General features: G+C 38.8%; 1 protein-coding gene across 4 annotated transcripts in view; it reads right to left on the reverse strand.

Moving 5' to 3' along the window:
- Positions 1 to 1227: 1227 nt before the first annotated feature.
- Positions 1228 to 17802, reverse strand: part of il34.S (interleukin 34 S homeolog) — a 29239-nt gene continuing 12664 nt past the window's right edge. The window contains exons 2-7 of one of the 4 annotated variants that reach the window (XM_018260640.2): positions 12357 to 12526; positions 10830 to 10930; positions 5856 to 5933; positions 4473 to 4637; positions 3863 to 4017; positions 1228 to 1738 (exon numbers count right to left, since the gene is read on the reverse strand). In XM_018260640.2, the coding sequence (XP_018116129.1) occupies positions 1720 to 1738; positions 3863 to 4017; positions 4473 to 4637; positions 5856 to 5933; positions 10830 to 10930; positions 12357 to 12384 (546 nt within the window). In that variant the 5' untranslated portion in view covers positions 12385 to 12526 and the 3' untranslated portion in view covers positions 1228 to 1719. Of the gene's footprint in view, positions 1739 to 3422; positions 4018 to 4472; positions 4638 to 5855; positions 5934 to 10829; positions 10931 to 12356; positions 12527 to 17802 lie in introns of those variants that run through there. The other 3 variants (XM_018260639.2, XM_018260638.2, XM_041561264.1) reach the window with 3 other exon arrangements.

Raw genomic sequence — 17802 nt, forward strand, 5'->3', positions numbered from 1 at the left:
TTATTTGAGTATTAGGTTTTTCTTTTTGCACTCTCCCTTTTAGATATTTATTTTTTGCAAAATATGAAATCTCCCACACATCACAGTTAACCTATATAATTGCAAAAAGTCTCTCTCTGTCAGAAACATTGCTTATAGATATATATGTATGTGGTATCTGGCTACCTTATTAATGGGGTGGTTCACCTTTAAGTTAACTTTTAGTATGTTGTGGAATGGCCAACTCTAAGCAATTTTTCAATTGGTCTTCATTATTTATTTTTCATGGGTTTTTAATTATTTGCCTTCTTCTTCTGATTCTTTCAAGTTTTCAAGTGGGGGTCACTCCCTACATCTTACCAAAAGTTTACTCAAAGGTGAACAACTTCTTTAAATGTACAGTGACAGGCCAGCCTATTCCCAGTCTGCAGGAAAGGGTTCCTATGTCAGGGGAAAGGAGTACAAAACCAGGGAACCTTAGCAGACTCATATCTAGGGTTGCCACCTTTGTGCGGCACATGAGCCAGGCAGGGGGCGGGCCATGACATCAAAGGGGTGGGTGGGGCTATATCACATGGGTGGGGCTATGACATGTCGAACAGTGATTGGCTGATTGTCATGTCATCAGGGGAGATCCTGGACGGTTTTTCTTATTAGAAAAACAAGGCAGACTGTCTCGACTCGGCAGCCCTTCTGAAAACTGGGCTGTCTGAGTCAAATCCAGACAGGTGGCAACCCTAGCATATCCCAATAACCACCCACTTCCAAATCCCAATCTCTCTATACACATACCATACATCTCTTAATCCTTGGGGCCTTGTCTGTTGTTGAGGGCCCCTGCAACCCTATTGTCAAGGAGAAAGTTGGGGGTAGATTTATCAAAGGTCGAAGTGAATTTTAGAATAAAAAAAACTTTGAATTTCGAAGTAATTTTTGGGTACTTCGACCTTAGAAAAGGCCAAATTTGACTTTGATTCGAATTGAAAATACTAAACAAATTCGACCATTCGAAAATCGAAGTACTGTCTCTTTAAAAAACTTTGACTTCGACACTTCGCCACCTTAAACCTGCCGAATTGCTATGTTAACATATGGGGACCTCCTAGAACCTATAGCCAGTATTTGGCTAAGTTTTGAGAAAGTCGAAGGATTTTTTTTGTAAAATCGCACGATCATACAATTAAATCGTACGATCGTACGATTTGAAGTATGATCGAAGTACGATCGTACGATCTTAAAAATCCTTCGACTTAGAATTTCGGGCTACCCTATTCGATGGTCAAATTTCGACATTTTTTTCACTTCAGAATTCGGCCCTTGATAAATCTGACCCTTATCATTTCTTCATCTTAAGTATCTATTTTTTGGTTAGGGTTAGCAATAGATAATATATATTTTACATCTTGTGTGACCGGGGGGGGGGGTTTAGGTCCAATACAATCCATTCTTTAAATTATAATGAAAAATCTTCCAAAAAGTCCAGAGAAAGCAATCTTTCAATACCCTCACACATCCTCTCAGCAGTGATGCCATTAATAATAGTGAAAACAGGATTGAGTACCCCCGCACCAACTCTTCCCACTGATGCCATTAACTATTGTTAAAAAAAAAAGTGTCTATAGTGATGTGGGGAAGCAGCGTTGTATCTCTCACTTCCATGATATCAGTTGACAAACATATACGTGCACAGAGAAATCCCATAACCGGTCATGCAGCTTTGGTCATGCGTCTGCGCTGAGCTCACAGAGCCATAAGACGGCTGTTATGCAAATAAAAGAAATCAAGAAAAAGATTAAAACACACACATGTAAGAAAGCATGTATCCCATGGTGGGAGCAATAACTGCAAAACATCAGCACATCCAGACAAAGGTTCCCTCAACAGGTGAACAGCAGGAGCAACAACTAAATAATAACATAAACATGTTACACAGGTATAACCACCTTGTATCTGTGAAAATGTTAATAGACATTACTTAAAAGCACTGCAGAAGCAATAGTGGACGTTTTAGTAGTACAACATAAAGGTGGCCATAGACGTACAATCACTTGGAAAAGATCTTTCTTGGAATCTGACGATTCAGCAATGGACAATGTTTGGTGCCTTCAAAGGCTCCTGTTCAAAATTTTCCATCCAGCCCGATCAACGAGCCAACTGATATCCAAGTCTTCTGCTGATATTGGTCAGCTCTTTTCCCACCATACACGCACCAAATATTGTACGAAAATTCGTTTTGTACAATATTATCTGTGCGTCTATGGCCACCTTAAGGCATTAATCATTATGCAAGGGATCTTGCGTGCAAAAGTCCAGCAACTGCAGTTAGAATATAAGTGGTTCATTCTAAGGCAGACCATGAGGAGCTATAAGATGCTTGTTGCACCAAGCAGTGCTTCGAAAGGGGCAGCAAATGTCCACCCACAAAAAAAGTTACTTGCACTTACATTGAGTCAAACTTCCATTTTTTAGCATAAAGTTTGGCTGGCTTAGCACAGTAGTGCAGTAACATTTTCTACATTAGCAATTCCCTCCACTGCCAGGGTCCCAAGTAGTAGGACTTGAACAGATATAGGGTGGGAGCTGCTGGACTAAGTGTCCTCCTGAATTTGTCTCGGCAAAAGTGGAACCCAATTTAGAGGAAAAGGAGAAATGAAAATGATGTCCAACCCATGGCCCTCCAGTTGTTGTTAAACTAAAACTCTGGTGGGTTACAGGTTTGTACCCTAGTTTTTTGCAATCCACATCTCCTTCAAGTAGGCCATTGCCTTCCTCTGTTGTCAAGTGCTCCCTCTTTTCCATCTGTGACCCTACCATTTTACTATCTTTCAGTACTGTCCATTCCATATCATTTTTTACTGCGACCATGCCACTCATTAGTAGGTTGTAGTAACATGATTACCGCCTCCAATTCTTAATTACAAATCTTGATATTACATGACCATAAGCAAATGAGAGGAAATTTAGGCAAGCAATTTCTAGACAGTAATCAAGATGGTCACTAATGCGATGGGACTAATGCATCAAGCAGTAGGAAACATGGGCACAATGCACTAACAAGGCACAATGCACTAGGAAACAATGCACCAAGCAATAGGGGTACAATGCACCAAGTACTAGGCAACAGGTCCGGACTGAGAATGAAAATAGGCCCTGGCATTTCAGGCACACAGAGGCCCATTCAGCCCTCATCAGCCCACTAAATAGTGACTTTCTATGGCACCTTATAGCAGCCCCTCTGGCATTTGCCAGAACCTATAGATTGTCAGTCCGGGCCTGCTAGGCAACAACACACCAAGCAGCAGGGGAAGAAAGCACCATGTAATAGGGAAGAAAGCACCATGCATTATGGAACAATACACCATGTACTAGGGAACAATGCACCAAACACTAGGGAACAATGTGCCAAAAAGTGCAAAAATCTATGCAGACAACCATTAAATCTGTTGCATTTTATGAATCTGCATGTTTGTAGCCAGCCTTCACTGTACTGAATGAAGACCATAGAAGTGTACAAATGATATTTCAAAAGATGCAAAAATGATTATGCTAAGTAGTGAAAGCTCGTGGAAATGTAATCGACATTTTGCAAATATGGCACATTGACACAAACTTTCAATTCAGACCTGGTTTCCATATTCATTTATCCATGCATAATAATTATTCCATAGTGTCTAATGCAATGAGTTCTATGCAATTGTCTTTATTTGTATAAAAGGATGTATTGAGAAATGAAGGAAGCCTTGTAATGACTTTCCTTTCTAACATATAAAAAAAAAAATCACAAAAATGACTTTTACTGTATTATCTCTGATCATGTGAGGAGCTATTAGTTATTGGTGGTGTTGTCTCTGGAGGGCACAGTGTGTCATCCTCGGCTTCTGACCTGGGTTTACAAAGATTACATTCCTCTTCATACAGTGCATGCAGGACTCTGTAGCAGTTATCCAGCAGTGCTTTGGGACGAACTGATTTCCATGGTCCTATATCATCCGCTCTGCTCAGTCTTTCCATGATGTCCTGAATAATTTCTGTTTGGATCTATCAATAAAGAAATAAATCACTGCAATAAAAGACCACATGATACCCATTTAAATCAATGTTCTGATTTTATCATTGTCTATGCACATTTTGTCTCCTATTATAGAGGAATGTACTTCAATCTCTTAATAATTATTAGAAATAGCTGACAGTTCTCTGCTTCCTACATTGTGACAACAGTTTAGGCTGATTTAGCACAAAAATACCCCTCCCACAAAGCAAGGTCTGGACAGAATGGTTTTGGGAGGGAGTGGAAGAGACTGTTGTAGCAGGAAAAAAAGGGCCAATATCAAATGTTATACTAATGAAATATGAAGATTAGAAGTCACTGATGTAGTAGTAGTAGGAGTAGTTCAGTGAGGACCAAAACAGTAGACATAATACAATATGTCATTACATAAAAAACTTTTTTGTTCAATGAAAGACTATTGGTGAAGAAGAATTCTTGAAGGTACCTCTATATCATCCCTTAGCAGTTCTTTAAAGATTTTCTGAAGTTCCATGATGTAGCCCATGGAGGGGTGTCTGTCTGGCAATACTTTCTTGATTTTTATCAATATCTCTTCGTTTATTATACCCCACAGGTAACGTAGCTCTTCTACTGTGATTCCTTGGTTATTCTGCAGTCAAAATAATTGTAAAACCGATAAATCAGACCTGCAAAAAAGACAAACTAACAGCCCCTATTCTAGATGTTGTAATTAGCCTGATATCAGGGGAAAGATCCTCTTGTTTGGAAACCTTGCCAAAGGAGAGGATCTTAAAATACATGGGCACCTTAGGCCTTGTTGAACCTACTTTATTAGAAAAAAGAAAATGTATTGGCCATTGACTCCTTCTGCCCATTGCAAAGAACTATGACTTCCTTAAAGGAAAGGCTGTTCCTAAAGACCCTAGAATCTAATAGAAGGCCCAAGGCTCTACCTGATCGCTGAAATATTTCTTCTATTCTATTTCGTTTTATCCTGTACTGCCCTCTGTTATTTATCGCTATAAATGCTCCTTCGCGATTGCCATTTTATTTTTAGTTACATCATCAATATGGCCGAGATGAGAGATATGCGTATGCACAAAAGTCTCATTTAACCCGAGGCTGTAGGGAGGATTTTCTGCATCAGTGTATTGGAGCACTCCCTCTCAAATCGCGCTCATGAATTGTAATTATGCGCATGCGCTGCCTATGGCTTCTATGTACTGCGCATGCTACACAGTCTTGGTCTTGCTGATGGAGAGGTGAATGATGGGATTTTTTTTACTGAAGTCAGCGTTTTTTATACAATGTGGGATTTGGGAATAGCACTGATATTAGCAATAGATGTAAGCCTTTCAATAGAGTATAACTCTTAACTAGCCTTTCCTTGTCCTTTAATATGAAAACATTGGCTCCACTCCTGTGTAACTGGCTGCATTGCTGGGCAATCGCACTCTCTGCACTAGAAAAGCCGATATTCCGACTAAAGAAACGGAATACTGCCTCTTATAGCAACTTTGCCTCATGGCAGCAGCACCCCTGGTTGAACTTCTTATAAATAATATGATATCTTCCATTTTGTACCTAATGCTGAGGTCTGTAGGCAAAGAGACTTAACATATGGTTTTTCTTGGGCTAAATAGAAGGATAACCTGGAGCCCAAGGATGTTAAAAAGTAGAGAACTTTGCAGTGAATAAAATACATTTGTTAACCATATTCTAACACATCAGTGAGAATGTGGACATAGGTGTTTTTGTTTTTAATCTTGTTTAATTCTTTTATTTTTATAATTTCATTGATGCTGTTATGCTGTTTTTGATAACTTTAAATAATTCAAATGTTAGGGAGAAATACAAAAATACAAACCAGGCTGGTGATGTTTTGGCAGCGGAGAACTTCTTCATACCTTACAAAAATTTTGTAATCCTTTGGAAAGTAATCCCCCTGTGCCAAAAAAAACATTCATCTTAATTTTGAGCTGACAACTGAATATCCTCATCTTATAGTTACATTGTTAGTTACATAGTTAAATTGGGTTGAAAAAAAGACAAAGTCCATCAAGTTCAACCCCTCCAAATAAAAACCCAGCATCCATACACACACCCCTCCATACTTTCACATAAATGATATATACCCATACCTATACTTACTATAGAGTTTAGTATCACAATAGCCTTTGATATTATGTCTGTCCAAAAAATCATCCAAGCCTTTCTTAAAGGCATTAACTGAATCAGCCATCACAACATCACCCGGCAGTGCATTCCACAACCTCACTGTCCTGACTGTGAAGAACCCCCTACGTTGCTTCAAATGAAAGTTCTTTTCTTCTAGTCTAAAGGGGTGGCCTCTGGTACGGTGATCCTCTTTATGGGTAAAAAGGTCCCCTGCCATTTGTCTATAATGTCCTCTAATGTACTTGTAAAGTGTAATCATATTTCAGTTATGAGAGGTAATAATATACTGTATACACTAGGCTAAGGATTGTTTATTAAAGAACACAATTAAAATATTAGGGGTGGCTTGTTTAAAAGTTAAGTTGGGCTAATTTAAGGTCAAATCATTTGAATTGTTTGCTGTTTTAATCTTATGTACAGTGGCGGATTAATACTATGTGAGGCCTGTAGACTAAACTTTCCACAGGGCCCCCCAACTGCTGCTGGACCTGGCCGGGTGCCGTGCTCCCCCCCCTCCCATGCACGGGCAGTACCTGCTTTCTGGCTGTCTGGGAGAAGATTAGGCAAGGTGCGTGTCTGCGTGCGCTCAAGATCTACATGCTTGACAAATTTAGATTGTCAGACTGATAGATCAGGGCCGTCCAAGGGCACACCGCCCCCACCCCTTGTGTGCCCCCCCACACACACATGAAAGTCTGTCTGCTGTGAAGTTTAAAAGTTATCAGTACTGAGATTAACTGGCCCCTGCATTATTTAAACCTCACATTCAGACAGTAGACTTCTGCATTGTTCTCACCTGTAATCCCCCTGCATTCATACCTCTAATCCCTCTACTGTTCACACCCCTTAAAACCTGTACTGTTCACACCTCAGACCCAGTCTGAAACTGTGCATAATGTTCCCCTGTTCACACCCCAGACTTCTGGAGGGGCACCAGCATTGTGTCACTGTATGAAGCACATTATGAACTGTCCATCTTAGAGTGGTCCTGATAGGTTTCTCTGCCTCCTGCTCTATTCTGCCTTCCATATGCTCCCTGTGTGTGTCATACTCTGCCTGCCCTATGCTCCCTCTGTGTGCCATACTCTGCCCTATGCTCCCTGTGTGTGCCATACTCTGCCTGCCCTATGCTCCCTCTGTGTGCCATACTCTGCCCTATGCTCCCTGTGTGTGCCATTCTCTGCCCTATGCTTCCCATGTGTGCCATACTCTGCTTTCCCTATGCTCCCTATGTGTGCCATACTCTGCCTGCCCTATGCTCCCTGTGTGTGTCATACTCTGCCTGCCCTATGCACCCTCTGTGTGCCATACTCTGCCTGCCCTATGCTCCCTGTGTGTGTCATACTCTGCCTGCCCTATGCTCCCTCTGTGTGCCATACTCTGCCTGCCCTATGCTCCCTGTGTGTGTCATACTCTGCCTGCCCTATGCTCCCTCTGTGTGCCATACTCTGCCTGCCCTATGCTCCCTGTGTATGCCATACTCTGCCTGCCCTATGCTCCCTCTGTGTGCCATACTCTGCCCTATGCTCCCTCTGTGTGCCATACTCTGCCCTATGCTCTCTGTGTATGCCATACTCTGCCTTCCCTATGCTCCCTGTGTGTGCCATACTTTGCCTGCCCTGCTCTATAACCTGTGGGAAGTGAGGCTGGTAGGGTATATTGTTGTGGGGGGTGTTAGCATTTGGAAATTGTTGTGAGGGGCCCCTATAAGGTGTTTAATCGTGCTGGGGTGCTGTGTTATCTACAGGGGATATGGCTTTAAGGGTATGTTTATGGTATATTTAATGGTATGATTTCGATTTTCACATATGAGTGATGAGTGAAATCCCTGCAGTGAGCACCAACCATTTGTTTTTTTTACCACCATTAATGTGGGCATGGAACTTAAAAGTTCTTGAGATAACATGGGTGTGATTTAATTGGGTGTGGTTTAAAAGGGGGTGGCCAACATTGGCTTCCACTATCGGCCCTCCACCATGTAGTCCAGAAAAACTTTGGCCCCCTGTAACACAGAAGTTGGACAGCACTGTGCTAGATGATGAAACATCATTCCAAAGAACAATTCGCTTCACTCCAGCCAATGCTCGGGATTGTGTATGGTGATGTCAGACTTGTGTGTGGCTGCTGGATCATAAACAAAATAACTTTCCAATAAATTGCTCTTGTACTTACTTTACTTCAGAGACAATAACTTGACAGTGAGTTTGCTGCTTGGAATGCTTGGAGTCTTCCACTAAAGCACATAACTTTACTGCAGTATGTGACATATATTTTTTTGTTTTTACAGCACTGTCAATAATACCTGCAGTTGACTAACGTTTTCTTCAAATACCAACCTAAGACTGTGGACCCATGACATAAAATGGCATTTTGCCACTATTTTATTTTTAGAGCATAATTTCTTCAATCTGCACACTCTCAGCTATATGCGCATGCCCCAGTCACCCCCACATTGCATTCCCTCTAACTATATTTTGCACATTCTTTTAATTGCAGAATGTGGTGCCTTAAAAGGGTACTGCCACAAGGCAAATGTGGTACCTGTAATGGAGTATAGAGTTCAGGAGTGCAAACTGCATCAATCCCTTTATACAGCATGTCCCCAGAAGTTACATCCTTATAAGCCATGTATAAGCAATGAAAAGCAATATTTAACATTAAAAAAAACACTCAGCTGCTCACCAAGTGCCCGGATGGTGCTGAAAACAGGACACAATCTGAAGGAGGCTGACAAAATACATATCTGGGCCCACGCTTACAATCCCAACATTTCAAACAAATTTAAATAATAAGCTAAGAGTAATCACATCTTCATCAAACCAGTCTCAGTCTCAGTCTCTGAAATACCACGCTGTGCCACTCCTTCATCAAGCCACATACAAAGCCACAAAAGTCATAGCCATTCATCCAACATCTATGGCAGTCTTTATCTTTTAAATCATTCCATTAGCAGACTTAATACAATTATAAATTTACTTTCATTCACAAAACAATAAAGTTCTATCCTCCCATTCACATTACTGTGTTGTTTGTGTCCATGATGAATGGGCTTTTATTACTCACACTATGTAGTTACATATCTGTATATTATTATATTGTGCTGGTACTGCACTATGCCTGCCCAGTAATATATGCAATACTATGCTGTATATATCCAGCATTAGTTGTCCTGTGAATATCTATCAAAATTTGCATTACATCTCTATCCACATTATTCATGTAACAGCGTTCTGTGCATATGGAACAATACAAGAATTACTGTACTACAAATCTGTGCAATATTTGCATTACTATGAATCAGATTCAATTTAGAGAGCAAAAGTTATCTCTTAGTTTATCCATACCTCCCAACATTTTGGAAATAGAAAGAGGGACAAAAAGATTTGCCGCATGGAGCACAGTGATTTCTTAGACGACACCCATTTTTGTGACCACACCCCCTAATTACCATGTTCAGTCTATGAAATTTGGCAGGTTATGAAAGTATGAACACATTTCTGTAGTTTTCATGTGTTATTACAGTTTGGCTAATGAAGGTGAATTGCCCTTTAAAGGATGTGCATCTTTTCAATTGGTATTAATTTTTTCTTTTTTTTATAGTTTTTGAACTATTTGCCTTCTTCCTCTGACTCTTTCCAGCTTTCAAATTGGGTCGCTGATCCCATCTAAAAAACAAATGCTCTGTAAGGCAACAAATTTATTGTTATTGCTACTTTTTATTACTCGTTTTTTTTTATTCAGCCCCTCTCCTATTCATAATCCAGTCTCTTTTTCAAATCAATGCATGGTTGATATGGTAATTTGGGCCCCAGCAACCAGATTGCTTAAATTGCAAACTGAAGAGCTGCTGAATAAAAAGCTAAATAACTCAAAAACCACAAATAATAAAAAATGAAAACCAATAGCAAATTGTCTCAGAATATTACGCTCTACGTCATACTAAAAGTTAATTTAAAGATGAACCCCTTTAGGCTGCAAGTGACAGACCTAATTATTTTAAATTGCTACAATTCTTTCTTTGCTTTTCTTAAATTGTTATAAAAGTATCTAAGTGCACCTGCCACATATTCTGGGCTCTGCCAAAAGCCAATTAAGTTTTAGAAGCTTTTGTATCTTTTTCTGGCTGTTCAATATAGAGAAAGTCAGAACATTTTGGTAACAATCCAGAACTGCGGGCTGAGCTGTCAAAATCAGGACTTTTCAGCGAAAAACGGGACAGTTGGGAGGTATGGGTTTATCACGTGAAAATTAATGGATGAGATTCAGTTTGAGGAGAAAAAACTTTTCCACCTAATTCACTTCCCACAGACTTCAACAGAGTTTTTGCATGATAAACCATGAGATAACTTTTTCTGAATTAAATTGAATCTGGTCCATGTGTTTTAACTAAATTGCATGTGGCCCAATATGTGCAATGCTGAGCTGTGAGTACTAAGTAATAGGTGGATTTTTTTACTGGAATTTGTGCTGTTAGTGACCCCCTTTTGAAAGGTAAAAAACTGTAAGAAATAAAAAATAAGATCAACTGAAAGTTGCTAAGATTTGCCCATTCTAAAACATACAAAGTTAACATGAAGTTGAACTACTTCTTTAACATAGAGAATACATATTATTGATACATAATTGAGACAAGCAGCTCCCTCTAGTGGTACAAAACAATTACCATGTAGGTCAATCGCTTATCATAGAGCAGTTTGTCATTTAATGCACGTGTGATTCTGCACTTATTGTATACAACCGCTGTTCTCCCCAGAACTAGAGTACCTGTAAAACACAATGAATTTATGAAGGTTAGTTATTAACAATTCCAAGAGATATTTGGTGAAAAATACTTAAAATTACCAATAGAAAAGACATTGCAAAGTTAGGAATAAATAAAGGAATATATTTATATTCTACTGTATATATATAAACTGAATCTTTGATTGTGGATAGCACTTTGTATAGCCCTGCTTTAAGGTGGCAAGGGTTTTGTCACAAAATAACTTAGACATTGTGCTACATACATTGTACTATAGATTGTTCATTATTTTTTCAACTGGCAGATGAGTCACTAGAACATTTTTTGATTCACAACTATTAGTGATGTGTAGGTCGAGAAAAACTCGACTTAATACAAAGAAAAATGGTCTGTATTAAGAATAGTTTTATGACTTACTTGATACCCGAGCCGTGGATTCCTTTAGGCATGCATGCACAATAAAGTGAGAAGTCAAACTTTAAACAAAAAGCCAACTTTTTCTCCCTACAGCACACTCGCCATCAAAGAATGAAGAAGCGGAATAAGATGTTCCCTCTGTGGTCCTGGGCCAGTGCAGTTTTACATTAACAGGAGCACCAGCCCAGGGTATCAGGTAAGTGATTATAATCCCAGGGGGTGCCACTTTCCTTCTCATTTAAAGGAGAACTAACCCCCCTATCAAAAGCCCCCTAAACATCCAGGCATTGGCCCCTCTCCCTCCCTGCTATGTGCTTTAGTGTAAAAAAAAAACCTTTAAAAATTCTGACCCTTAAATGCAGAGATGTGCAGCAGAGCTCCAGGTCACCATCTTCCAGCTCTCCTCTTTGTGTCTCATCCCCGATTTGCGCATGCAACATTTAAGATGATTCCTGACATAGCCAAACTGCACATGCGCTGCCGGCTTCATGGCGGCAAAGAGACCCAAAGAAAAACCGAAAGATGTTTACCGGGAGCTTCGCTTCGTTTCTCTGCATTTGATGGTCAGAATTTTTTAAAGGGTTTTTTGTTTACACTAAAGCACATAGGGGGGAGGGAGAGGGAAGCTTTTGGTAGGGGGGGGGTTTAGTTCTCCTTTAAGTCTGCTAAAAACTTTATAAAAAAATATATATGTTAAATAAATAAACCAAATAGGATTGTTTTGCCACCAACATGGATTCATGCACCTTAGTTGGGATCAAATAAAATGTAATGTTTTATTATTACAGAGAAAAAATGTAATTATATTTTAAAATTAGAATGAATTGCTTAAAATGGACTCTGTGGGAGATGGCATTCCCCTAAGTCATAACTGTCTGGATAACGGGTTTCTTAAAAGGGGTCCCATATCTGTATTTTGTGTTCAAATTTTAAAAATGCAGTTAAAGTGTTAATTGCAATGTTACAGCAAACTACAAGAGATTAAGAATTTCCTTGTCCAAAACATAAAATGTGAAATGTTGCTATACTTACAGAGGAAGAGTAAAATTCCTCTCTGCATTGTCACTTTGGCAACAACAATTTTGTTGGTTAGTCCTGCATATTAAATGGGGAAAGCCACAAGGTTGCTTATGAATCACCTAGATAATCGCTTTCTGTGCGTGTCCAGTCATAGACGTCTTATTGTTTCTATCCTTTCCCTGCTGAACCAGAAACAAAACAGTTATTGTCTCCATTTCCATAAAATGAGCATAACAGCATCAAATGAGCACAGAATAAAACAGATAGCATGATATTTTAAACACTCTGCTGTTATAATATAATACAGGAAAACATTTGACCCCGGTTTTGTACACGTTAAATACAAATACAATGTATTCTATTGGGGGAATGTAATAAATGTCGCAAAGAGCAAAACAATTAGCACAAATAAGAATGAAAAGTCTCATTTCGCAATGTAATACTCTACCTTAAACTGTTATTACATTGCGAATTTTAATTGCGGACTGCGAATTTTAATTGCACATTTCCCACTTTTAAGAAGTGCTTGAAAGTGTCGTAATCTTTTGGAGCAAACATAACGACTTTTTCAGTAAGAAGTTTTATTATATTCTGGCACTAACTATAAAATTCGCAAACCTTCTAACACTGCCGGAAGTGGTCGCTAAACAGTTTCCAGGTTCGCAAAAGCTATATTAACTTCGCACAAACGCAAATTTGTTTGCACAGAGCCATAACTTTTCGCATCGCGAATATTTTTTCTGCTACCGACTTTTATTACATTCCCCCATTATGCCTTATCTGTTATGTGACGTGTAAAGTGAGACCTGCAGCCCGACTGGACCATAAATGACTGCCTTCACTACTAAATAGACACTTATTTTTTGTATAATAAATTTGTATTGAAAATGCTGCCCCTATATAAATAAAAATGACGATGATGATGACAGAAGCTTATTGATACAAATTATATTTAGGAACATTATATTTAACCACAGCATGGCAGCTAGATGGACTGTCAATGCCATAGAACAGTGATCCGCAACCAGTGGCTCGTGAGCAACATGTTGCTTATCAACCATTTGGATGTTGCTCCCAGTGGCCTCAAAGCATGTGCTTGTTTTTTAATTCCAGGCTTGGAGACAATTCTTGGTTGCATAAAAACCAGGTGTATTGCCAAGCAGAGGCTCCTGTAGGCTGCCAGCCCACAAAAGGGCTACCAAATAGCCATTCACAGCCCTTATATGCTTTACTGGCCCTTTAAAATCCCACCCTTGTTCATGAAACACTAAGCACTTCTACACTGCTAATTAATGTTTTTTTTTTAATTGTCTGTACAGTAAAACTATCAAATGGCTCGCTTACTAGGATTTAAATGCTCTAATTCTCTACTGACTTATTGATCATTCATAGCATTTTCAGATAACTATTGATTTATTACTATTTATATAAATCACTGTTCATCACATTGGCTCTGTTTCGAATGAAAAGCTTTTAATAAAACCTGTCCATTTCCTGTAAGATGCCTCCTGTTTTAAACTGGCACATTAAGCTAAAGTACCAGGAGCATTAGTCATCTGAACTCATACAGACGCACATGGTCCAGACTGACGACAAAGCATGTTATAGAAAGATTAATGTCTGAACAAGGTCTTATTAAATGTTTTTTATTAAAAGAAATAGTACAATTTAAAAGTCATTTAGATCAGGAGTGTGATATATCACTGAATCAATCCCCACAGAGTCTTACAGCATGTAATAGATTCAATCTTTCAGCATTCAACAAGCAGCATCAATAAATATAAGCAAACAAACAATGCTACGTGCCAACTGCTTTCAGAAAGTACTGCAGGCTGTAAAAGTGAATGACAAATCTCACTATTGAGGTTTTACTGTTTCTCAACATATTCTGGGCAACATGTTGCATGAAAAGAAAAGTCCTCACAAGTTAACTCTTCCCACTCTCCTTCTAACACTCAAGAACTACTAACCTAATCTTTACCAAATCCAGCCCGGCTCTTCCCCTTTTTGCATTTTATCTCTTTCCCTTTTTTTAGCCCCACCATCCATACCGGTATTGCCACCAGCAAAATGTGACACCTCTAGCTATGCATGGCAAACTGAACCATGTTGTACTGACTACATCTTTCAGATGAGTTTCTGTTGACACTGAAAATGTTGTGAACTTCATTAAAGTGGACCTGCCATCCAGACATAAAAACTTGTATAATTAAATTCCTTTTCAAATTAAACATGATTTCCAAATTCTTTTTTATCAAAACATCCATAGCTGTTGTAAACGAATTTAAAAATCTGAGCTGTCAATCTTATATTGCCTGCCCCTCCTCTATGCTTTAGGCAGGCAATTACTTTCACTTTCCATTCAGCACTTCCTAGATGTCACTGCACTCCCTACATTCCCCCTCCTTCCTTACCATCTAATTATGTAGCCCGTGCATGGGGATTGCCTTCAGGTCCCCCATTCTAGAATGGAAATAAGATTTTTAGATAATGCAAGGCTTGCATTAATAACAGTGGTCACAAAATGGCAGCTGCCTGCTTGCTATAATTATGAATTCCCAGGCTGAAGGAAACAAGATTTAAGTAAATTATATAGTATAAATAAAGATTATTTTGCTTGACTAACATGACAAAATAGGATTTGGAATTATTTTCTTAAGGTGACATGTCCCCTTTAAGCAGTGTGCTTTATACTACACACATAGCACTGAAGGTTCTCACCCTCGCTTGGAAAATTATGGGCAGAGACATTCAAATTACTCCATTATGTACCTGTGGCCAAATATGCACAGATATTAGGGGCCATTTTGTCATTCTCCAGGGGACAAGCGCTAAAGCACCCCAATGTTGAAGAGCACAGTGGTGGCGACTCTAGTCAAGCCTTGTGTGCCATTGGTCTTAGAGCTTATTTTTCAAATATCTTTATTGGTTTCAACTTAAGCAAGAACCAATATATAATGCAACACATCATATATAACTTACTAAGTAATATCAGATGTGAAATCTGAAAAATGCAAAAATATTATTGTAACGTCTACTTCATCGGTTGCCTTTTATTGAGTAACTATGGCTTCCAAGTCACAGACTGTAGTGATACTACTGTGGAAACTGGCCTTACTCTGAATGGCATGTGTGTACACGACTAATAAATATGCAGACACTAATAAAGCGAACCACATTCAGCACTAGCTAAGGGCAGATATTGAAAGGATTATTTATGTGTTCCTTCAGTTGCTAAGCTGTATGTTCCAACCATCTATCTGCCTGTGTAACACAACACATATTTCTGCCTTGGTGATTCCACTCACATACAGTGCTGTGCCAGTTTGGTTTGAGACATCTATCATCTGTTAGCTGGCGACACACGGGTTTCCTAGGCTGATGTCCTTTACCTGGGCTCTACCCTAGGGTCTGCTCAACTTTTAACTGCATGCCCTAAACATCTAGACAAGGTTTCTGGAATATGCTTTGTGTTCCTCTTAATGGGCACCCGTTGGGAAAAAATATACACTCACACAGGGAGGGAGCACCCAGTGCAAGTGACCATGCTAATCACAGCTCATTCGTAGATGCCATTCTGACGTCACAAGCATGCGCCTAATGAGAAAGTCGCGCCATTATGCATGTGCTACAACATGGTCGCTCATGCTGGGAGCTCTCTCCTGATGCGGATGGCCTAGCACTGGAGAGGAGCAATTTTAAAAAAAAATAGTTACCCCCAAACGGAGTATGGGCTCTATTAGCCCGCACCTTTGGTTGGGGATAATATTTTTGCACAACATGCGCCCTTTATTATAATTTCATAGTTTTGTAACCATTTCTTTAATTAACTGCTCACAATTAAGCAATCAGTACTAATTAGTCTACACCAGAACTGCTCATTTCTAAGTCAGGTGTTCACTTCTTTCTACCACAATAGTCTGTTTCTTATTCTTGTCTTGTTACCATTATTCTGCAAAATTCTACAAGCATTAAATCAGAATGATAATGTGTTTCATGGAACTTCTCTTCCTGTTTGATTGCTCAAAATTCTCTTTGGTGAAGACAACCATGCATTTTATCATTTTATATAATGTCAATAATGGGAGATATTGGCCTTCCTGCATCTAAAGAACCAGCATTGTAGACAGTGCAACACATGTAAGTCAGTAATAAGGCGCATTTTGAACCTGCTATGGGAAGGCTGTATTTTCTATTAAATGTCTGTGTCCATTATTAATATTATCTCAAAAAAAGTTGGCTTCTCAGTCACCTTGTGTGTCTTTTTATGTATGCCTTTGCCTTGAGGTTTTTAGGTTTAACTAAAAGATAAAAAACACTTTTGCATGTGGTTAGACCATCTGTCTAAAAATATGATTATTGTGAGATGCACATCTGCTATTGCATGAGCACTGTAATTAAAACAAACTGAATCAGAGAAATGTTGCCAGTATTGTATGTATGTATGTATGTATGTATGTATGTATGTATGTATATATGTATGTATGCTATGTATGTATGTATGTATATATGTATGTATGCTATGACTGTGTGACCCAGATTCAACTGTCAGCAGTTTATCATACAATAATTAAAGGAACATTTCAGTTTAAAAATAAGACTGGGCAAAGTAAACCATGTTTGTAATATAGTTAGTTAGCCAAAAATGAAGTCTATAAAGGCTGGAATGACTACATTTCTAACAGAACTGAACAGAACCAATCTTCCTCCTTGGCATCAGTCTCATCTTTATTTTGCACACCCTAACTATTCACCCAGTTTTATTCTACCTTGAACAGTCCCTTTAAATTTGGTATGACAGTTTTTGTTATCTATCTATCTATCTATCTATCTAAATATATATATATATATATATATATATATATATATATATATATATATATATATATATATATATATAAATACATCATATGAAACTACAGATACTATATAAAGCTCCATATTACTGCAGTCACATACATAACAGAGATATACAGAGAATATCATCAAGTGTCTGGACTGAGAAAGATGTATTATATAGTATTAAATGATAAAATATAACACTTTCAGACAGGCAAACAACAGCTTAAAAAAAAAGTCAAGTTTGTGCTACTGGATGCACCTCTGATTTTGTCACCTACATCATGAAATCGCGTGACGTCTGCATTATCTCACACGAGCCAGGAAACTATGCGGTCCAAACTTTTGACATTTTCATATTTAAATCCCAACTGATGCCAATAGACTTTGCATGTTTATTGTGGGCTATTGCCTTGTACCTTGTTAACTCTGTGACCATGAGCTAAACATTTTCCTGCCTTGCCTATCAGTGAACCTACTTGTCTGCCTGCACCAGTATTTAACTTCAGCCTTTTCTTTGGTTACCTGATTGTGCTTCTCTTCACTTGCCTATCTTCTGTTAACCCTGCCTCTACTTCAGTAAAACACTTACTGTCAGATTCCTAGCTCGGCCTCCTAC

This window comes from Xenopus laevis, chromosome 4S (genome assembly GCF_017654675.1).
Source record: "Xenopus laevis strain J_2021 chromosome 4S, Xenopus_laevis_v10.1, whole genome shotgun sequence".
Classification (NCBI taxonomy): Eukaryota; Metazoa; Chordata; class Amphibia; order Anura; family Pipidae; genus Xenopus; species Xenopus laevis.